General features: G+C 36.9%; 1 protein-coding gene across 3 annotated transcripts in view; it reads right to left on the reverse strand.

Annotated features, from left to right (window-relative positions):
• LOXHD1 (lipoxygenase homology PLAT domains 1) overlaps positions 1 to 25,238 on the reverse strand; it is a 2,432,812-nt gene that overhangs the window by 914,489 nt on the left and 1,493,085 nt on the right. For all 3 annotated transcript variants that reach the window (XM_044082024.1, XM_044082018.1, XM_044082011.1), the window contains 2 exons: positions 6,660 to 6,788; positions 5,251 to 5,415 (listed from right to left, as the gene is read on the reverse strand). In XM_044082024.1, the coding sequence (XP_043937959.1) occupies positions 5,251 to 5,415; positions 6,660 to 6,788 (294 nt within the window). The remainder of the gene's footprint in view (positions 1 to 5,250; positions 5,416 to 6,659; positions 6,789 to 25,238) is intronic.

Below are 25,238 nucleotides of genomic sequence, written 5' to 3' on the forward strand. Positions count from 1 at the left end.
CCATTCTGAGCTGGGTCTTTCTTACATAAGTGTTCAGAAAGCTGGGAAGCAGAATGGGCATGAGGTCCTTGGATTGCTAAGGAACCAAAAAGAACTTGGAAAAAAGCGTGACCCAATGTGATCTGGAGAGACCTCTTGGGTGGCTATTTTTGATGGCAGAGATGAATTCTCCTTTGATGCAGCCTTTGCCTGGTTGGGTGAGACATCTCACAATGGTAAATGTGATGGGGGGGTATTTCCTAAAATGGAATGTAGTATCCTTTGGATATTGTCCCTCATACCCATTTGTCTCAGGTGATGGTGAATCACAAGTCTTGGAAGTGGGACAACCATCTCCAACTGCATCCACAGTGGAGCACTTCAGCAGACCTTCAGGGGTTCTGGGGTCTCCTGCCAGAGAGGGTCACGTGATATCCCTCGTTCTCTTGGCCAACATCTATTAAAGGGGATGCCTCTGCCATGTCTACTCCTTTCTGAGGGTGAGTCAAACTGACTGCTTGACTTTTGAAACCAGAGCGATCAAGGCCCCTTTTGGTTCCTACTATAAGATAGGCAGGTAGATATTTAGATAAGTACATAGTTGACTCCAATTTACAAGCAATTTTGGGAGAAAAGCCCTGAATAGCGATAGAATCCATGAGCTCCGGATCTGAGGGAGGTGTGTAGGTAGGGGTCTGAGCACTGTGTTCCTCTGGTCTTGGAACTTTTAGGACTGAGGTTGGAGCCAAAGAATCACTCTGCCTCTTTTTTGGACCTGCTTTTTTGGATATAGATGGCTTCTCCAAAGCCTTCTTAGACTTAGCTCTGTCTGGACCTGGCAGCAGATTACCCTTAATGATCAACTTGTATCTCCTGTCCACCAATCCCTGGCCCCAAAGGCTGCACAAATATCACAGCTGGTGGACAAAGACCATGCATAAATGATGGGGATATTGTGGGGAGAACTTGCTACTGCATTTAGAACACTTCTTGAAAGTTGTTTCTTTCTCCATCAGAGAGTCTACATCTAAGCATAAACAAAGATATAACAGAAACCACAGTTCTGATATCTAACAACACAGCATACTAACTGTGAAATTTACAGCTCACACACAAGAGAGACATATTACTTATGTATCTAAATATCTACTTACCTGTCTCAATTAAAACACTAAGGAAAGGAAAAAAGAATCTAAATATCTACTTAAGTAACTGTCTAAGGAAGGGAAGAGAATATGGCAAAACGAGCAAGGGGCCGAGATAAGATTTATAAACATATATTTAAGTACTGTAAATACTGCAAAACCTTCACTAACTAGTACAGTACTATCTTTAACTATTTAAAACATTTTAACTGCAAATATTAAGAATTTAGTAAAAGAAGAGGTAAAGCACTTAGCTGTTAGTGAGGACCTTCCAGTAATAAAGGCTGAAAATGAGATCTGAGGTAACTAGGGACATAGAAGCATTATAGGAAGGACATTTTTTAAAGGGTTTAAAGCTGGAGCACTAAAACTGCCAGGTAAGATTCAACAAGTAGCTTGAGGACCCCAAATGGCAGGTTGGATAGACAGAATTAATAGGATCTTAATTTTGGCAACAGTCTACCAAGTGGTTCCAAATCTACCTGGAGAATAGAACATTTGGAGTCCACACTAACAAACTGTCATCATTGCTTAGCACCCTAAACACCGGAGTGCCACAAGGTTCATTTCTGTGTCCCATTTTGTTTTCATTATTTATTAATGATCTTATAGATGACATCCCATCTCGTGCTGTTATACTGTATGCAGAGTATATCCTTCAATTAGAAGGCGTAAGTACCTCTCTGATCAGTAGAACAAACTACAACAGTTATTTTTTAAAATATACAGCTGGGCCGATTGTGATCACCTTCGAAGTAACCACAAAAAACGAATGTTAAACTATTTACAACCCCTCAAAAACTTCCTCATCTACCTCTTATTAACATCACTGATAACCACAATGCTACTCCCCTTGTTTCTGAATACAGATACCTAGGACTTAACATTGATCCTTCTTGAACGTTTTCACATCATATAGACATAATAACTACCACAGTACTAACACATACTATCTTAACTTAAAACCTCTCAGTTCCTTTCCCATTCAGCCTAGTTTTTTACAACCAAAAAATGTTCTTCTCCCAAAACTAGAATACAGTCTTCCTCTGGTTACCTTTTACTCAGCATTAAATTCCCAAAGACTTCAGATCAGAGAAAACAAAACTTGTAGATTTTCCCTCCTTGCTTTCAGCAGATCTGACTGCCAAAACCTCCTTCAATGTTAATGTCTAAAATTGATTCTAGTCATCGAATGATCAACTTATCTCCTAGGTATTTGTATTCACATAATGCTAAACAGTTGCTATTGCATACCTTTAAGATGGAAACTACCCGTCTAAGACCAGACTTGCTCCCTAAGTACCAAAAGCTATCACATTAGGCAGACCTCTATACAAAACAGTTACTGGAGGACATGCCTTCTCCCGATTAGGCCTGGCATTATGGAACATAATCCGACTAGAATTAAGGGGCCAGGAATCTTGTATTGAGTTTTATAAGGCCTTCTCTAAACACTTGCACCAGGAACCTGAGTGCAAGTAATTTAGGGATAACCGTTAATTTCACTATATGCTATCAAAGAGCATATGACCTCCAGCAAGACAGTCACATGGAAATGATGCATTCTCACAGGAAGCTCCAGCATCACAGTATTGTCCTGCTTGTTATCCTAAATGTAATCCTGCTTGTTTCCCGAAATGCTGAAACTCAAAATGGACGTTATGCATATACTGTAAATTTTTTGAGAGTAACAAAAGTTACTTTCCTGTGTAAGGGAGGACCTTCCATGAACCAAGCTAATTACAGACCCATAAGTCTAACCAGCCTCATATGCAAAGTCACGGAAAGAATTATCATGGAGTTAATCAATAAGGACGTGGAGAATCTCCAAACACTGGACCCATCTCTATTTGGATTCACAAAAGACTGGTCATGTTTACTCAAAGTGGTGGACTTTTTTGAAAAGGACTAAGGTAAAATAATACACACCACCTACCTTGACCTGGCCAATGCTTTTGACACAATAAAAAAAAGCTTAATAAACTAGGAAAAAAAACTTTGTCACCCACTGGATTGCCAACTGACTTATTGACAGGACAAAGGAGATAAAAATAGGAGAAGCTATCTTCAGGAGAAGACTAGTCACCAGTGGAGTCCCCAGGGTTCAGTGCTGAGATCTCTTCTGTTCAGCATCTACGTCTCAGAAGTAAAAGCTAATACAAAAGGGCTCTGGCTAACTAAGTTTGCAGATGACTACAAGCTAGGAGCAGTGATCATCTCACCAAAGGATTCAGCCATCCCACAGGAAGGCTTGTCCCAAACAAATAACTGGTGTCAGGTTCATGGGCTAAAACTAAACATCAAAAATGCATGGTCATCTTCTTTAGAAAGTCAGCTCCCATGGGGAACTACTACAATGACAACACACTCCTAAGAGTTGAGCCAGTAGTTCAGGATTTAGGAAATTAGGTGGATGGTGACCTAAATTTTGACCACTCTAGTAAGGAAGTCCTTTTACATTTTGCAGTTCATAAAAAAAGGGAATGATTTTAGATCCAGCAATGTCATCGCCCACCTTTACTCATCACTCATTAGGCCAGTCTTTGAGTATAATGCCCATTATTGCATGTACCTGCTCAGTCCAGGCACAGGCAACAATTGATATACCCACAGATATACCTTACAAAAAGGATACTAGGCCTAAACAATATGTCCTATGCAGACCACCTCAAAGCCCTATTACTATATTTGTGTGGATACTAGGCCTAAACAATATGTCCTATGCAGACCACCTCAAAGCCCTATTACTATATTTGTGTCTAGCATGCAAGGTATACTTCAAGCCATTACTGATGGATTTACTTCATATATGCTAGTCAAATGGTATCAGAAATACTCAATTCAGGGACCTAAATCTGTTCTGCAACATTAACAGAATGGTTTGGAGGGACATGTATATCTCACAGTGGATACCGTTGCTCTGGAACTAAATCCCCACTTATGTAAAACAAAGCTCATCCCAGACCATATTCTGCTGTAACTTGGATCAATGGATGTGAAACGGGAAATTTGCCTCTGAACTCTCCTATGTCTTACTAATGGATAGAGACAGATCCTATATGTTTTATCTGACTGCATGGGTCCCTTCCAAATATCTACATTTTGATTTAGAAATTCTCACTAGAGTAATGTAAGTATAGCTCTTGGAAAGGGTTAGGTGAATCTAAACTCCAGTGGGATATGTTAATTTTAAGCAAGTGCAGTTAGCCTAGTACTAAACTATGAAGCTATGAGCTTATAACACTGATAGTGTGACTGAGACAGGGAAAGGATGAGCACTGGTGCTTTGCATCTCCGTTAATGTTTAATGAACCTGTGAGAATATTATACTGACAGTGTGACTGAGACAAGGAAAGGATGAGCACTGGTGCTTTGCATCTCCACTAACATTTAATGAACGTATGAGCATATTATATTGTCAGTGTGACTGAGACAGAAAAAGGATGAGCACTGGTGCTTTGCATCTCCACTAACATTTAATGAACCTGTGAGCATATTATACTGTCAGTGTGACTGAGACAAGGAAAGGATGAGTACTGGTGCTTTGCATCTCCACTAACATTTAATGAACCTGTGAGCATATTATACTGTCAGTGTGACTGAGACAAGGAAAGGATGAGCACCGGTGCTTTGCATCTCCACTAACATTTAATGAACCTGTGAGCATATTATACTGTCAGTGTGACTGAGACAAGGAAAGGATGAGTACTGGTGCTTTGCATCTCTGTTAACACTGGGTGTTTCCAGTACACAGTACTGCATGGAACAGTAGCCGTTGCTCCACAAACTACCTTTCCTTCCTTAATGTTAGTTTTCCACTATATCTATAGGCAACAAAGCTTCCCATTCACCTTAGTTAACAGGTATTGATCTTTCTTTTAACGCACCTTGCACTCAGTGACAAAAGGTGAATGTCGGGTTTCTGAAGCTTGTTTACATTGTGTAAAGTGTCTGCTTTGCCCGAAGCAAACCATAACTGTTTGGGAAGCACAACTTGCATTATTTTAGGTGTATTTGAACAATAAATTGATTTTCTTTAAATACCATGCAATTTAGAAATATATCACTAGTAAATTCAGGTCTCCTGAAAGCTACAAAGAAAGAAAATTGTATTTTCTGTACATACATGGAACATATTCTTCAATCTGTAATTCAGATGGGAGGAGTTCCCGGATAATTGCTCCATCATCCTCTGATTTATCCAGCCAGCGACCACATGGAAATTTCATTTTCTGACCCATAGAAGGTGCATCAATTTCAACCCAGTCCAAGAACCAGCCAGCTGAGGCACCTGTAATCAAGGGAGAAAAATAACATTGACTTTTCAGATAAAGAGTTTGCATAAACACTGTGGACTGTACTTGAGTGCACAGCCTAGGTAATTATATCTGTATCACTAGAACGGAATATATCGGGAGTTTTCTAAAAAGGAAGGAAAAGAAATTAAAATCAAGACAACGCAAAACAATCTAACATTGTTCAGTCTTGTGATAGGGCATATCTAATCTACTTGTTTAGTTTTGGACTTTGTTTTTTTATTTTTTGGTAACCTCTGCAAGGCTACTGATTCTATCATCTTCCTTAATACAAGACCAGTTGCTATATAACACGTTTGTTGATAATTTACTACATATAACAAATTTCATATTTTCTCAAAATAAATGTCATGGCCCACTTCTAAAAGTAACCTTTTAGATTCTTGGAATATTTACACCAAGTTATACTTTAGATCATCTCAGCTAAGTACATTATTCATTTTCATGTAAAACTCTGACTGAACCTTTTCATCATATATTGAAAATACTGTCAGTGTGGAACAGAGGATTAACTTGATGAGGTGGTAACAAAACTTCATCCTGTTGTCCACAATTTGATCCCCCCAGTCTTCATTTGCCTAGTGTGTGGCTGAGAAAGTCACAACTGGGCAGTGCTAACTGATGATAATTCAGCCCTGAAATGAGGCTTGTGACTATTGAGTTTAGTTCGTTAACAAAGAACAAAAAATAAAAATCATTCTCTCTGTGTACCCTGGAACTAGCCAACTGGATGGATTAGTAATCTTATCTGCTGCCTATCCTTTTTCTTCTACAAAATGTCTACAGTATATAGTGGCATTGTTGATTAGAGATATAATAACAAGTTAAGTAGAGCATGTGGGACCTCCTGCGATCAAATCTGAAAAAAAAACCTTCCTAACCCTGACTCCAAGTGTATAATTTCCATTCATGAATAAAAAAAAAAGGATGTCTTCATAAAGATCCGAGCTATGAAGCAATTGAGGAATTCACATTCTTTTTGCAAATTACTGTAAACTTAAATACTGAGTGAGATTACTGCATCACCATTTTATATAAAACATTTACTGCTGAACCGGAAGTGTAACTGGATTTCTGGAAGAAGTATATCCTTTTTTCACTAGACATAATTTCTGTGGAATGTGTGGTGCTTTTTTTAGATTGTTATTTAAATTCATTCTGGTTAAAATAACTGACATTAAAATGTACAAACAATGGAGTTTTTCTATTTCAACTGTACCTCGATTATCGTGTCCAATTTTGATCTTTCGTAGAGGTCCAAGGTCAACTGCTTCCACAGTAAACTCATCCACCTGCCCACGTTCAAATTTATTTTTGTAGTTCTTTGAAGACTTCAGACTGACAATACCTGTGTAAAGGCATACAACATTAATGTACCTGTACTAACTACAATTTATTATTGCAAAATCATATAACAGTTTTTTTTACAGAAATTCAGTGCATGTTTGAGATGTTTCAGCTTCTGCATTACTTGTGTTGCACAGCGGTGTCATGATTTATCCATCCATTGCTGTTAACTCTGTCACCCATAGTGACTCCAATAACAGCAACTGCCATCCACTGAGTTTACTAGGCAAGTAAGGAATGGAAGTAGATTGCCAGAACTTTCTTACATCACATATACATCATGCACATACCAATGGACAAATAAAAGTTGCCAATTCATAACTGTGGGATGTGGGATGAAATCAGAGTACCTACAGAAAACCCATGCAAACACAGGCAGAACATGTAGATTCTGTACAGAAGGCAGACAGCCAAGAACTGAGCCAAAGAACCTCTTGCTGTGGAGTGACAATGAGACGTCGAGACTCATTGGTCCACAGTGCCACCCCGCGATTTAATGTAGTTACCTAAATACCACATGCTAAATATAAACTGAATCACTTCCAAATTAAAAATAATGATAATAATAATGCTGCTCATTTATTTAAACCTACTACCAGATCCCCCACACTTGACTTCTCCATTGTGTCTAATAATGGAACCATTATATCACCTGATTCTACTACCAAATTGCTAGGTGTCACAATTGATAACAATCTCTCCTTCGACCTTCATATCAACAATACCATTAAATCTGTAAACAGGAAACTTGGCTCTCTATATAGAATCAAAACTTTTTTAACCTTCCCAGCAAAAGTGAATCTTGCCCACTCACATCTTATTTCCACACTTCTCTATGCCTCACCTATCTACACCAATCTTAAGAAAAACAATCTCTCTAAACTATCTACCTCCTACAACAACATAGCTAGATTTGTTACTGGAAAACAATTTAGAACTCACCATTGTCAGAATCTGCAACAACTTAACTGGCTCGAACTGACAAACACGTTGCTTCTATCCCAACTTATGTTTGTCCAAAGAGCCTTTTACCAACCTCTTAATACACCTGCTCTATCTAACCTCTTAAGCCCCTACTCAAACCTGAACTCTCTCCGCTCTTCTAGCAAACTGCTAGTTACCTCAACCAAATCTAATAACCTTGCTGGTGATTCCCTTTTCTCCAATGCCATTGGGAAACACTGGAATAAACTTCCTCCGAACTTACTTCAATTGCTTCTACTGCACTGTTTAAACAAAAACTAAAAGTTCACCTTAATAACCACTGGATATGTTCCTGCTCTAAACCTGATTAAAAGTTTCTTGGCTCTTTCTCCTCCTCACGGCTATTTGTCTCTCTCTCTCTAGCAATACATATCTTTCTATTCTGTACTTTGTGTTGCAAAATGTTCTCTTTTCCTTCATCTCTTGCTTTCTCTAGTTCACTCTCTCTAATTTATTCCAATGATGAAATTATGGTAACTTATGGCTTATATCTTTAAATAGAATTAGTTACTATGGTCTTGAGTAAAACACCTACCTATTTTTTTAAAAATCCGTTTGATAACTTTGTTATTATATATTTGTTAGTTTTTGTTGTAATCGTCCATGTCTTCCTGTGGAGCTTTTCTCCCCGGGCCTCTACTGAAAATGGAAATATATCCAGTTAGACCAGCCCGGTTAACAAATGTAAAATAAAATAAATAAAATAAATAAAATATTGCTCTGTGGAGCTTTTCTCCCTGGGTCAACACTGAAAAAGGACCCTGTGTCCAGTTGGAATTTCTTGGTAAACAAATGTAAATAAATAAATAATAATCCAGTCTGTTTCAACAAAACATAAACTGAAAATATTTGTAGAAAAGATATCTTTACCTATGAAAAGAACAAAAGCTCACTGGGATAAAACAATACAATACAGTTAAGATGGTAGTGTAATGTATTATGGCAACTGTAATGGCAGAGTAATGCTACTGCAGACAAGATGGGAATGTTTGACAATCAGGAAGATGTTTTGCAAATGTGTCATTTATCAGAGAACATCCAATCAAGGCTCTATGTGCATTTCTGAGGGAGGTATATCTGGACAAATAACACAGCGTGTACCATAAGAAACTGGGGCAGGATGTATGCATATGTGCATGGCAGAAGTTATGGGACTCATTACACATTTAACTTGTAAATGTATGGAGGGAATACATAGCATAATATGCTATCATTCCAGAACATATCTATAAGGGAAGAAGAAACCACGGTTTGAAACTACAAGATGACACTTGGAGACATAATGGAGTATTATTTCACAGGAAATATGCTGTAGTACTGAAACAGCCTTTCTGTAGAAGCAGTAATAGCTATATAAAGATGCCGTTTCACATGTCATACTGGGCAATAAATAATAGCAATCACTTTAAATGCTATAATTACCCAAATACTGTCAGATTTCAGATTTATATTCAGCCATTTCCCAGCTGTCTTCTAGGAAATCGCGCAAGGAAGCAAAAGCAATTTTAAAGGAAATACTCATCAAAACCACTGCTGCAAACCCCTGAGCACATGGCAGGTCCCAGATAGACACCAGTATAATAAGTTGGATATAATAGCAGCAGTGGACATTATTAATGCCTTAGTCCTGCTGGTGTTTAGCTTTCAGCAAACAATGCAGAGAAAATTCTTTAAGTGAAGGATGCCGCAGAAAACCAAATGGCATTTTCAGCTCTTGAACTGAGCAGTTTTAACAATCTGCATCTTAAAAATCCAGAAGTAAAATCACACAGATCACTAATGGCACTGGTAAATCCACCTCACATCCAAGAACCCTGTGTACACCAATAGCGAGTCACGGGACAAACCACGGCAGAGATGTGTCCAGCATGAAAATACCAGAAGGCCATCACTTCCTTTTACTTGAGAACTGAAAAATAAAAGCTCTTAAACTTAGAATTAAAAGTAACAGTAATAAATACTTGTAAACAGTAAACGAAGCACAGTGCAACAAAAAACCAATAAGCAAAAAATGCACTGTGAGAGGACGAAATGCACCGGACAACCGAGAATCCAGAACCAGCTTTAATATATGTTAAACGTTTGACAAACAACACGTTTTTCATCACATAAATCAGACTTCATCAGACAAGAAATACAATGACTAACAACCATATATATATATATATATATATATATATATATATATATATATATATATCCTGACCCTTCGAAACATCATTCAATGGGAGCACTATGAGTTTTAATAACAATATTATTGATACCAATGTTCAATACACTGGTGATACCTCGGTTATTTGCACATGTGCTAAATATAAGAATTTCAACATTTTCAACTACACAGAACTGGAAATTAATGAGATTTATTTCGAGCTGTTTTCTAAGGGACTCAATTTTGTACCAAAAACTAAGTGTGATATCACTAGAATGATCATTGATGTGAAGATGTTTTTGAGAAAAATGAACCTCGAGTTAATTTGTGGCGGTATTCCAGGAGAAGTAGATTATTCTGATGAATTAAAGAAAAAAAGTACATGGAATCCCCCCATGCACCCACAATTAAAAAATTTTGAAAAAATTATAGAGAACGAATTAAGAAAAGCAGTTAAAATTAACCAATTTGCTCCAAACCTTACAGTAAATGAACTTTCATTACTTAAGAGGTTAAAAGAAAATTCCAATTTAAGGATCATGAAACCAGATAAAGGGGGAGGATTGGTACTTATGAGTTCTATTATATATGAAGGCAAAATGTTTAATTTATTATTAGATGAGTCTAAATATGACAATATCGCCATTAATGAGATCAATATTGGGTACAAAAGAATTTATACAACACTATATGATCTATTTTTGGAAGGACTTATTGATTATAGCATGTTTGAATTCTTATACAACAGCAAGCCAAAAATTCCTTCAATTTTTGGCATCCCCAAAGTACATAAAAATAGTACAGATCCCCCCTTACGACCTATAGTGGCTGCAGAAGGTTCAGTTATTTCCCCTTTAGCTAAATATATAGACACCAAGTTAAAGGACTTAATGTTTAGAGGAACTTCATATTTGAAGGACTCATGGGACTTTTTGGGTAAAGTGAAGAATATCACCAACACGAACGACATCATCTTTGTGGCCATAGATGTTAAAGACTTGTTTGGCTCAATACCTCACAACATAGGAATTGAATGGTTTGAAGAAGCTATTAGGTCCTTTAATTCATTAAAAGATGATGAAATCCTGGTTTGTGTAAATCTTATGGAATTAGTTTTGAAACACAACTATTTATTTTTTCGAGGTGAATATTTTCAACAAATAATTGGGGTTGCCATGGGAGCAAGGTGTGCTCCAGTATACGCCAACATGGTTTTATACACATGGGAAGATAAATATATCTATAATGGTAGTTATAAAGATTGCTGGGTTTTATATAAATGTTTTCTGGATGACATCATCATATTTTGGAAGGATAGTATTGATAGGTTAAATGATTTCATCCAGTATATTAACCAGACCACCACTTTCTTAAAATTCACCCATGACATCAATGTAAATAGCATAAATTATTTAGATATCTTGTTAGAAAAAGAAAGAGACAATTTGAAGTCAAAAGTGTATAGGAAAAAAACTTTTTCTAATTCCTATCTACACTATAAAAGTGCACACCCTTTACACCAGAAGAAGAGTATTGTAAAGGGTCAAATGGTTAGGATCTCAAGAATGACTTCTAACAACCAAGATTTTTGTGATGAAATGGATTTCTTAGTTAGTATGTTTTTGGACAGAGGTTACCCTGTGGACTTTTGTAACTGTATTAAAATAGAAGTTATACAAGGGAGAAAAGATAGATTTGCACCTATATTGAGCTACTACAATCCCCCTATTGGTGACAACATTCAAGTATCTGACTTATTAGAAAATAAGAAGAAAGATAAAATGTACATTCATTCATTTGTTACTGAATATAGTGGTGATGCAGGTATTGTAAAACAAGTGTTTTTTAAGGAATGGGAGAAATTCCTTAACATTACAGACCTGAATTTCAATAAGTCGACTGATTCTTTTAACATCATCTTCAGAAAGGGACGCAATATTAAAGATTGGTTGACAGCTCAATATAAGGCAAATAAGAAAAGTACCAAAATAAAGGGTACCTATTCTTGTGGAATGTGTTCACAATGCCCATTTATGATAAATTCACAAAAAAATTTCATTCAAGCAAGAGAGAAAGACATTGTCGGCAAAACATATAGTAATTGTAATTCTTTTGGAGTTGTGTATATTGCTTTATGTGATATCTGCTTGGCCTTCTATATAGGGAAGACTGAGAGGAAGATCAAAAGGATTTATGAACATCTGAATGATATCAAAAACAAGAAAGAACACAACGCATTATACAAACATCTGAACATTAGTCACTTGGCGAAATACAAATTTTTCATTTTAGAAGAAGTAGCGAAGGATGAAAGAGGTGGCCTTTGGGAGACCCAGATAGAATATAGGGAATTATTTTGGCAAATTGTCCTGGAGGCAAATAAATTCCCTGGGTTAAACGATAGTATCTCCCTGGCCCCAGTTTTAAAATTAAGGGCAGCTAAATTGTAGCACCATTTCACTTTCATGTCATTTTATGTGTTTCCATATGTATATATTTAACACATATATACATTTTTAATAGCATACTTTTAATAGCCTATTTTGTACAGATTATTTTTTAATAAGCCCATTTTCTAGATTATATTACAGGATTTTTCCCATATATTTGATTATGGGTTTGGTACAGGGTTTATATGTACATCTTTTATGCATACATTTGCTCAATTCAATATTGATGCTATTTATTATATATTATTTATTATATGTTTCATGCCTGTATATATATATATATATATATATATATATATATATATATATTTATATACATATACATAATTATATAATTATACAAATTTTGTCTCAATTTTATATTGCATTATTATATTTATTATGTCATTGTTTTATAATTTATTGATTTATATTCATGGTTTTATATAATATGTACATGTTCTTCATATATCTAACATGTGAAATCATATATTAGTTATGCATTTATATTATTATTATTACAATTATATATTTATGGTCATTTATTTATATATTTATATTTATATTTATATTAATAATATTATTATGGTTTATTATATACAATACATATTTAATACTCATTTCATATATTTCATATTTCATAGATCTTAATATATTCATCATTCATCATTCATCTATCATCAATTATTCAACATTCATTATTTACGGACCGAGTATAAAATTCATGATGATATTTCAGCGTATACACGTCTCGACCAGTAGATGGGAGTATTGCTGTTTGAAATACAATTTTATATCACTTCATTGAATTTTTCAATGAGTACAAATAACCAGTTTTTACTACAAATCAGTTTTCACTACAAATCAGTTTTAACTATAAAGTTTTTGATTCATTATTTTATGATATTATTTTATAATTTAAAAGGAGTTATATTTATATTTCTGTGAATCATAGTATTGTACTCTGACTTTTTTAAATGCTATGTATTTAGATTTCAGGCACATCTATTCATATTTATGAGTACTGTTGGATTTTTATTGGTCATTTCAAATGAAGGGTCAGCATATATATATGGTTGTTAGTCATTGTATTTCTTGTCTGATGAAGTCTGATTTATGTGACGAAAAACGTGTTGTTTGTCAAACGTTTAACGCATATTAAAGCTGGTTCTGGATTCTCGGTTGTCCGGTGCATTTCATCCTCTCACAGTGCATTTTTTGCTTATTAGTAATAAATACTTCAAAACTTCAGATGCTCTTCTATAAAAGTACTGAAGAAAAACTTGGGCAGATTTACTCACCAGAATAACTCAAGTTTTTATTTATGATAAGTGCTTTCATCTACCAACTGGACTTCATCAGATCAACTTTTCAATAACACCTTTACCAGTGGAAAGCTGAAGACGTACTTAACAAAAACAAACACTCATAAAAGAAGACTGACAAATTCATCCATAGTAATGAGCCAAAACAGAGAGTAACTCATGACAGACTAGCCTACCAACATAAGCAAATCTGACGTAAACAAGAGACATCTTACTTTCCCAGATGGGCAGGTCACAAGGGCCAAAAACTGAGGTCAGTCCTGAACCTCAGACCCACTGAGATACATTCTCTATGTTGGTGATACAAAAAGACCACATGCCTATGTAAACAAAAGTAAGTCACCACATACCCTAACCACAAGGGCAAAACAGTACAAGCCAGGTTAACCAGGTGACACAAAATGAAACACAATTAACATAAACAAACATATTAAAAATAAAATACACAAGAAAATAACCAAATTGTAAACATATGGCTCAGGTACAGAATAAGGACCCTGACAGGAGTACAAATAATAACCAGTCCTTAAAACTAACACTCCAACAGTAAGAGCCAAAACAACCAATCTGAAAAAATAAAACAATAAAAAGGCCTAGTGTTGAAAGAGTAGTAGTCAATGGTAACCATACCAAAACAAAACAAAATAAGGTCAATCCAAAAGAAATCGGCTGGATCAATGGACTTGACCCCATAATGACAAATCAGATTCCTTCTGAGCTTTAACCAACAATTAAGTAAACAAATACATGTCTAGAACCCTAGCTGGAGGAAAAATTTGTAAATACCTGGCCTTCAATGGCAAAGATAAGGACATGGCAGGGTGTCCTCATGCATGCATTGCATGCCCTCAGTTTTAAAACTGGATTAAGGTAAAAAACATGATAATAATAAAATCAAATAAAAAATCTACTTTCGAGGGGATCACTTTTCTCTTGCACCCAAACCAGAGTCCAGCATGAAGCACATACCACGTAGTTTGAGATTTCTATCCTTTATTGAGAAAGAATTGGTTCTAAAAGCAGTACAGTCTTCCTCAATCTACAGTACCTGTGTTATAAAATATTAATGGCCAATGATTAGTCAAAACTTGTTCTTGAGAAAAGGAAGCAGTGGTGGAACATTTTCCGTCTGCTAAAAAGATAAACTGTTACCATTTACCCTGGAAGCCTAAAAGTGCCCTTTCTGAAATCCCCTTTAATCAAAACATCTGTTCTGCTGGTGACGTGAACTATCAGTCAATAAACAAGTTAACCAACAGCACCAGTGGCATGGCCAGACACTTCCTTGACATTATAAATGCTAACACCTTTGTATAAATAGTTAACCATCTAGTAACCCAAATACCCTTGATCATTTACATACAAATAAAATCAATTCTTGCAAACATCCATATGTATCATCTTCCCTAATTAAATCAAACCATAAATCAGTGACCTTTTCCTTAAACCTGGTGGGAATTCCCCATCAAATACCTCATCACGTCTTGTAAACATCCATATGTATCATCTTCCCTCATTAAATCAGACCATAAATCAGTGACCTTTTCCTTAAACCTGGTGGGAAATCCCCATCAAATATCCCTGCACTTTAGGGACTTCTCTAAAGCAAACATTCAATTAGTTGATGGCCTAAACAAATTCCATTGTAATCCTCCTCTGATGGCTCCTGATGTTAAACTTGCTGCCTATTCCTCTTACTTCTACTCCAACTTAAATAAACTGACTGCTGCCAAAAAATAATGAGAAATTTAAAAACAAACGTGGTGAAATATCCATGTTAATAAACTACACAAGAACAGAAATAAAGAAGGAGAAAGAAATGACTCAGTGCTTATAAGATGTTTCATACTACCTGCCTTAACAACAAACTTAAGCAACCTGGCAAAACGCTTAAGGTTATCATTAGGAATATGCAAACTTAAAACAGCCATTAAGACCAAAGATAATTAAAATATTTCTTTAGTAAATCAAAAACAGCTATAAATCTTTATTTATTTATGACAGGACGTTAAGAACTAACACCAAGCAATATTCAGAGCTAGTCCAATCTAACGCTTCCCACTCTGACCCAAAGGAATTGTTCAATACTCTAGCTGACAAATTTGTTGCAAATAGTACTCCACCCACAGTAATAACTACTTAAAGGATTTCACAGTTCCAGCTACCCTCTGTAATTAGGATGGAACAAGTCTTCTCAGCTGTTACAAAAGCTAAGAAAGTACAGTTGTTTAAGTAAACTTACCATAACAGTAGATATTCGAATGATTACTGCTGCAGTAACCTAGGCTGTATGGGTCATATCCTGCATAGGATATAACAGCTGGCCAGCTTACAAAGCTTCAAGGCATATTCCACATTCTCAAAACATTAGACAGCCCAAGCTGAGCTTACCATAACACAAACTTGGGTGCTAAACCATTTAGAGCTTTCATGCCAACTGAGGAAGGGAGGCTAAGCCTGGCAGGATATTGCTAGAAAAAGCAGAAACATGTACACACCCTGGTGTAAAACACACACTAAAAAAACAAAGGGCAGGGATGGTGCAGTTACTGCAGAAGTGATTCTTCAATCATCTTCTGTTATGGTAAGTTTACTTATGCAACTGTAGACTGATCAGTGCTGCAGCAGACTAAACTGTATGGGTAGATTACCATTGCTTAGAAAATCTGGGAGGTGTAATGGGAAGAGTCTAGGAACCCCTGGAGAAAGGTCCTATCAATGCTTGACCTAGACCAGGAAAACAAATAGTTCTCCCTCAAAGTATGTACACAGGACCAACTTTCCACTTCTAGAATACATCTAGAGTCCAACCCTTTCCAAAAAGCCATAGATAAAGCCAAGGCCCTGGTACAGTGTGCCTTAGCCTTATCTGGAATAGTTTTGTTGTTGTGAAAATAACAAAAGATTATAGCCTGAGATAACCATTAGGAAATAGCCTGGTTTGACACAGGTCATCCCTCCTTCTTACCTTCAGAAGAAATGAACAACTGATCAGAAGTTCTGAAAGATTAGATTATGTCAAGATAGTACTTGAGGTATCTGTGGACATCAAGGTATGGAGTGTCCTTTCCCCCTCAATTTTGGAATCAGGAAAGAACACAGAGAGATGGACAGTTTGGCTTAAAGTAAACTTGAATGCAATTTATACATAAAAGTAGAATTCGTTCTCAACGAAACTCCATCTCTGTAGAAAATGAGATAAAGCTGACCCACTATAAAATCTTGCAACTCAGATACTCTGAGTCAGAGAAATCAGCAAAACTGTTTTCCATGTTAAAAACCTCACATAAACTGGCTGAAACAGAAATAAATAAGTAAAGAAACAAACAAATAAATAAATATAAAATTTAAATGGCGCAATTATTCATTTCTCTAACACAAAATTAATATTCCAAGGAGGAATCACTGGTTTTCTTGGAGCTCCTTATGTAGCACCCCTTTCAAAAACATTTTGACATGAAAATGCATTGTAAGAGGGTGTTCCATGGACAGATATGTTGAAATGACCAAAAAATGAACCCTGAGAGAGGAGAAAGACAGGCCATAGGATAGTAGCTCACACAAATATAGCAAAACCAGGCAAACACTAGCCCTGAATGGGCACTGGGCAATTTGCTGGCTAGGCTTATGTAGGCCCTTGGGCCGATAGCCTAGTACCTACCTATGAACCTATGAACCAACTAGAAAACCTTTTTTCATTTGCTTATATGTGACTTTCTAGTAGCAGAATTTCTTGTTTCCATTAGCACTTACTGCACCTCCTCAGTAAACAGGTGCCTAAAAGATGTTAAGACCCTGTTATCTATACAGTCAGATGTAGTTTGGAGCCGGGGGTCCATCAGTCTCCCTGTTTCTTGTGTGGGTAGATCCAGCTTGTGAGGAAGCTTGTGGTAATTGCTACTGGCCAGTTCCAAAATAAAGGAGAACTCCCGATGCATGGGCAGGAAGGGAGTCAACACAATGATCTTTAGGGAATCTTTCTGAACCTTCAGAAGTACATTCCATATCAGTGGAAAGGGTGTAAAAACACAGGAACCTATCTGTCCAAGGAAAAGAAAAGGCATATCTTTTCTAGGCCATCTTGCCTGGAGTATTAGAGTAGAATTTTAACAATTGATTGTTCAGAAAGAGAAGACAAAAAAGTTTATCGGTAGAACACTCTGCAGATGGGTCATATCTTTGAAGACCCCCAAACTAGCTTCCATTCATGAGTGTCTGGCCTTGTCCTGCTCAGTTTGTCTGCCACACAACTTTAGTCTAGCAGAACATAAGATGCTTGTAGAGTGAGACTGTGCTGTAAAGCTATATCCCATGCTAACATGGCTAGTCTGCATCGTGGGTAGAATTTGGTTCCTCCTTGCTAGCTTATGTACCACATCACTGTGGTATTGTCTGCAACTACCTTAAGATGTCCTGGGGACCAGAGATGATTCAGGAATCTGAAAGGCTTGATAAGGGATAGCATCTCTTTTATATTTATATGCTTTGATCAGTAGTTCTAGTTGCAGAAAATATGCAGTTTTATCCCACCTGGTACTGCTCCCCAAACAAAGTCTGAGATGTCTGTAGTGACTGACTGCTTTGAAGCAGGAGGGCGGAAGGGGAGATCTGGATTCAGGGATACTTGATGTCTCCATCAAGTAATTTCTGTTCTTACAAATTCCAGAACTGGAATTTGAAAAGATAATGAATGTTTATGCTTGGACCAAGAAGAATTCAGATACCACTGTATCTTTCTCATGTGGAGTCTTGCAAGAGGTATGCCGTTAGACCCAGAATCTTGAGATACTTCCCCACAGTGACTCAAACCCTGGAATACAGCTAAATATTGATCCATTTTTCTGTTTAAGACAAGCTCTTTGTGCTGAGCTGTCTAGCAGACACCATAGAAACACAAGTCCTGTGTGCTGGAGTAAAAAAAAATACTTTTGAATGTTATATTGGAATCTCTGCCTATGTAGATCTCTCACCCAAATATGAGATTTCTGACACTTAAAAAAAAACTCTTCTAAGATAAGTAAGTCATCTAAATATGTGAAATGTGGATACTCTGCAGCCTACAATGATCTATAAAAGGAGCTAGATACTTTATGAACACTCTTGGAGCAGTAAATAGCCCATAGGATAAGCCAGAGAACTAATAATGTGATCCCGACACATAAAACCTTAAAAACGTCTGAAGTCTGGATGAATAAGAGCATGATGATAAGCATCTTTTAAATGTAATGTTACTAAAAAATCTCAAATGAGGAAGAAGAAGTAATAGATTGTGAAGTGAAAACATTTTGAATTTGGACACTACTACAAACTGATTTAAGAAAGAAAGATCCAGAACAGGTTTCCAGGCATTTTCTTTATATGGCACAAATTTTTTTCTTTAATAAAATCCTTTTCCTAACATAGGAGAATCTGCTTCTTTTATCTCCTGAATAACCAGGGGTTTGGTCTGGCAGATGAGGAGGGATTCCTTGGAAAGAAGGAATTTCCTCTTACTGCCATCTATTTCCTAGCTAGTTCAGCTTTAGAACCCATTTGTCTGATTCAGTTGGTTGCCAGACAGACACCTCTCAACCTCTTAGTGCAGAAAATCTGGACAAAGCCTAAAATAATGGGGGGACAAAGGATTAAAAGTAGGGACAGATTTTAAATATTGTGCACATTAACTTAGAAACTTGCTAGAATAACAGGATTTGTTTTAGCATACCTTTTCTGAAGGATATTATGTCTGGAACACAAATGTATATAATTTTTAGTGACTTTAATCCTCCGTGATTTGTTAGAAAGCCACAGATTTTATGAGGAACACACCAAAAATATGAGATAAAACTATGGACTTTCTGGAAAAATCTGGACAATTGAGAGGTATGGAGAGACATTTTAAGTCAGACTTTCTGGAGGGATTAAGGAACTGCCATGGCGGGAGTGGCAGCATGGTCCCTTAAATAGTCATTCTGCCTTATTTGATTGTCCTTTGTTCTGGGGGACTTCTAGGTTTCTTTTTGGAAACTCCCTGGTATTGCTTTTATAACATCTACTTACCAGCATTCTGCTAAGACTATTTATTTTGTTTCTACTGAAAATTGGGTGAGGAAGCAGAAAACCCCTGGAAATTTAGAGAAGAAGGAGAAAAAAATATAAGAGATTTCTTGAATTAGCCTACCTCTCTCATCACCTTTTTGATACCTTCTGAAGCACAGGGTACAAAAATGAGATCTCTATCCAAAGGAGAATTTAAAATCTCATTTTATATATCTTCTGGGTTGTTCATAGAATGCAGCTAGGAAAACTTCCTCAACACAGTACTAAAGGCAACAGCCCTGAAAACATTATTTACATAGTCATAAATACACTTCAATCAATGAGTAGCGGCCTAGGAAATGGAAGAAACTAAGCCATACAAAGCATAGTTTTCCTCACAAGAGGTAATTGCAACTAAAACATTCTTCATACTTTCATAACTAGAATAAACTTTCACATATAAGCCTGAAAATTCAAAAATCAAAAAATCAAAGCTGAAGAAACATATACCTTTTTCCAAACTTATCAATAGCTTTACCAACTTTGTTAGAAGTAGAAGGATTAGACTTAAAATGTTAGGGAGCAGATGCATTAATTAAAGCTATAGCCGTTGGGGTAGGCCTGGGATTATTAGTGTGTAAAAACTTGAATGAATGAGGAGCTTTGTGCGGTAGGCTGGCTGTCAGGAAAACCACTGGCTTTAACTAACATTTCCTCCAATGCTGACAGCCCTGGGGGAATAGATGAAAGTTCTGGGAATTCCAGTTGTAACAACTCATGGTATTTTCTGAGGGACTGAGAAACCTCACTGTTCTCCCACCGAAAGCACTGGCATATTTTGGAAACAGCCTCAGAGAAAGAGAATCCCTAAGAGGGAGATTCAGATACTATACTCTCCTCTCAATCTGAATCAGAAATCTGAGGTTAAAAACCTGCCTGTGTCCCTTCACACTCCTTTATGGATTCAACATCTTGAACCCCTTCAAGAAAAGACAAAACCCTTTTTCTTTTACAAGAAACTACCTTATAAGAAAGGTCAATAGCCTGTGCAACACATTGTCCGGAGAAACTGGCAGTGAAGAAGTTAAATATGTAGTTTTCTGTTTCGTTTTGACAGGAGCATTAGAATAACTAGACCTATTATTGCCAGACACAGCTTCTCTATGGATGGACACATTTTCTGCCCTTTATCCCAAGACCAACAATGGTGGCTTTTTTTTTTGCCCACTGAGGGGTCCACAAAAGTTCCAGAGAACATGGCTAACCCCTGGTCTATAGTGACTTTATGGACAAAAGTTGACTAGTCAGAGGAACTGGTTTTGGCCACAGCAGAGTCACCCATCCATGGCTGAGGCAAATTTACTAGCCTGCTGTTGAGGCAAAGTCTGCTTAGATAATTTTTTCTTGTTTGTGGCTGGAAGAAGGTCAGACTAAAGGACTAGTAGTTTATTCCATGGTCAAGTCCGAACTGTTGCTTACTTCTGGAGGAAGCATAGCAGCAGTAATTGGAGAAACAGGACGATTACACAAAAGTCACATTTTTTCCACAGTAAACATGTTCCTCTGTCTCCAAAATTAAAATAAATATAGTTTCTCCACAGAAAAGGTAGTGTTTAACAACTTTTATCAACTTTTTATCACAAAAGGAAAATACGTGTGCTTTGGTGTAAAAGTAAATAATTCATAACCAAAAAATGCACCAGGAATGAATTCCAAAAGCTAAAGCCACTGAGCTAGGAAAGTAAAAACAACTGCGGATGTACCAGTACTTCTGTATGGTTCAGAAACCTGGGTAAAGAAGACAGAGTGTTGAGGAAGCTAGACATGATAGAGATCAAGTGTCTAAAATGAGTGACAGGATATAAATCCTGCAATGGATGAAGAAATGATGACACACTAAAGCAGAAGCGAAATTAGATCCAATTGCAAAGAAAGCAAAGTGAACAGATTATGGTGGTTCTTGCACATGTTCATAAAAGCAGAAGATGATTCTGGTAAAAAGGATTTGGAAGAGATGGGAAGAAGGAAAGGGAAAATGAGAATGTCCAGTTAAGAGATGGATTGCATGACAGCAGACCTGGGACAGTCTGGCATGACTCTTGATTAAGGAAGAAGAGTGGCAATGAATAGGAACAGGTGGTGATAGTTCATGCAATACCCCGACCCTATGCAGAAAAATAGGACACAGGGGTATCATGATGACTGCAAATTAATCATTTTCATTTGTTTGGATTTTGTTTAAATCTGAATAAAGCTTATATGCTGTCATATGGATAGCTAGCTTGCCTGACAGAATTCATGTAGTTAGAAATGCATGTGTCACTTCTCAAAACAAAAACATTACCAGTGGTGTGCCACAGGGTACAGTGCTGGGCCCTCTCTTATTTGGCAACTATTTCAAAGATAATGGTTAAGGTGTTTGCCTCGCAGTTACAAGGTACAGGGCTTGATCCTCACCTTTGAAAGGGAAATTGGCTAGGCTTAAAATGGCCCATAAGGGCTCCTAGCCTTGTACCTACCTTCATATGAACCTACACCCATGACATATTGGTATCTAAATTTGCCGGCAACTATAAATTAGATGCTGTTATTTGCCCCTCCAGTGACTCAGAGTTGCTTTATCATGGGTTAGGCTATGTAGTTCACTTTGGTAAATAAGACATTTCCACATCATACTATACAGGCAAACACTCCTCCAATCAGATAGTGTTGTAAGGGATCTAAGCACTTTTGCTGACAATTATTTTGTCTTTTGACCATCATGTATCCATAGTACTTCAAAAAATTTAACTCCGGCATATTTAATTACTGAAGGCATTTCCTCTGGATCCTAATAAGTCTTAATCTCCCCTTTGCTCATCTTTCATCAAACCAATTATTAAATATAGTGCCTCTTTTTTTCTGGTCCCCTCGGAAGTCAAGTTAACTGACCCAACCTCCAGTGCCCCACCTTCATGTTGAGTTTACCAGCCATCCTCCTACTGTCCCCGACTTACTCTGGTATTGCTGGGGTCAATTGTGGCCTCAAGGGCATCCTGGGGGTTCATCCTGTTTGTGCTCCCATGGGTGAGGGTTTGTTTAATGCCCTACCCACTTCGCTTTCCATGTTCCCATGCTTGTCGACCATATCTGAGGGCAAATCTGTTCTTTGGACCCTACCTCCCCTTAGGGAGTGTATCAACAAGTGCCCTTCCACCCAGCAGGAGCATGCCAATCCCTTCTCTGCTACTCCATTAGTCACCCAAGTCTCTAACTGAGCCCAGGCCAGCTGGGCCATAGTTAGAAATGTATCCCTCTATTCCACTGAAGCAGCCAATAATCCAGGCCTCCCTGACCTCCTGTTGTTAATAGCTCCTCAAATGCCCAGTTAAAGGGTCTAAACACTTATCAACAGATAAATATAACACATTGCTGTGATAGATACATACCCCAGCATATATTCCATGTCTAGATCAAACTTCCACTACATATCAATCAGAGCAGCATCCTTGCCATCTTCAAAGTAAACCTAGATAACATGATGGGCAGCCACAAATTTCCACCAGTTCTATCTTATGTTGCAATCCTTGAGACTGAAAGGAACTTTGAACATGGTTTAATGGCCAGGCTTGTAACAGTCTGCAGACTAATTAACCCATACTTACTATTGAAACTATGACCCTATAGAGATGATAGGGAAAGTTTACAAGGGAAATGTCTGCTGCCAAGTGCAGACTGGCTGGAATGAGAGAATCATTGGGTTGGAGATTGGTATAATGATAAAAGTGTTTATGTTTTGGATAGAAGGGGCAGGGTTTGATTCACACCTTTGGAAGGAAAACTGGGTAGACTTAAAATGGCCCACAAGGGTGATCATTCATTATAATAAAGTAATTAATTTATCACACACTTTTTATTTTAACTACAGTTATACTCCCTGGCTGTAAATCTCTGTAACAGGAGTGCTGATGTCCTGTTTTTGCTGCAAAAACCACAGTGTCTGCCGGCTAGCACTATAAATTTCTGAAAACTGAATTCTGGACAGAAATGTGTGTGTGGAAAGGACAGACAGGCATATATGCAGTTAAAGTTATTTGTGAGATACGTGCCTGTTTGGTGTATCAGTGGATTTATAGCAAGGGAACATGTTGGTGCACAGGAAGAAGAAGGCAAGTTATTAAGTATTGTCACAGCAGAATTTGCTCACTGTGATCAACCAGCAGGGTCATATAGTCTTTTTCTCACTTTAGTATTTTTTTTTTTTGGAAGAACAGAATTTTTATTTCCATTACTGAACAACTTGCATGAGTCAAGCAAACATATTTGCAAAACAAGACAATAACATTGCATCGGTGAAATACCTAATGCAACAAAAGTAGATACTTTGAAGAATAATACAATAAAAACAGCATAAAAGAATTGACCCTGGGTTGTCACCATGTATATGGTGAAATCATGTTGGTTGACTAAATGCTCTACTATTAAACCTATCTGTCCTAGTTACATTACAGTTTATAATATGAAATACTCCAATATTCCCACCATTTGTGTATATCCAATCGTACATATTGCCACTTGCTGAACTTTTATTGAAACGTGCATATCAGTTAATTCCAACTTATTATAATGTTTACATGTAGCAAACAGCATGGTCAAAAGTACAGTCACAGTCCTGATCCATGCGTTCTCAAGAAGAGTCAGTGAGTATAGTTCATTATTGCATCCTAATAGCCAAGTTTGTCTCAGGGAGGGATAGGGACCTGCAGGGCCCATGCAATTCCATAAATCAACCCATCTCAAAGATCCTGTACCATGGGACAATCCCATAGTAGATGCAGATAGTGGACTTCTAACTGTCCACAGTGCCAACATGAGGGAGTGTTAGCCAACCCTAAGATGTGTACCTTGACAGGGATATAATGCCACTGATATAATAACTTCATATGGGAAAAGTGCGCAAAAACAGGCCAATTAGAATGCCCACTTTTAGCAACACATTTATCCCATTCTTCCTTAGTCAAACATGAAGGAAGTATGTCATTATATTTATTTAGATAATCACTGAACAGTTAATTAGAGTCCTTTTTAATAGACCCATATATTATACTCAAACTATGAGCTTTAGCAGGGGACCTACCTGAAAACAGGACTTTCCAGATATCTAAAGGCCCAAAACCCAGAGAAGGATCCAAGGCCCACACCTTAGCTCTACCAATATATAATTGCAGGTATTGCTACTGTTTACAAACATTTATATGCTATTAAGAATCAGGATGAGAACAACACCCTTTTTAAACACATTAAGTATTGTGGTCAGGGTAACAAGTTCTTATTTGGTATAGTAGAGAGTTAAAAAAAATGAAAAGGGAGTTTTATGGAAGAAGAAAATTGAATAATGTGAACTAAAGTGGCAACTTAGGTTGAATGCCACAGTGATACCGGATATTAATGAACATACCTCTGTTGTTTTTGTTTTAAGGAAAATGGCAACGGTTTTATAATTATAGAATAATACAACATTGTTAGACAAATATCTTGTTAAAAATTACTTTTTGTTTTATTGT

The sequence above is a fragment of the Protopterus annectens genome, chromosome 1.part1, assembly GCF_019279795.1.
Source record: "Protopterus annectens isolate FY-2018-M chromosome 1.part1, PAN1.0, whole genome shotgun sequence".
In the NCBI taxonomy this organism is placed as follows: domain Eukaryota; kingdom Metazoa; phylum Chordata; order Ceratodontiformes; family Protopteridae; genus Protopterus; species Protopterus annectens.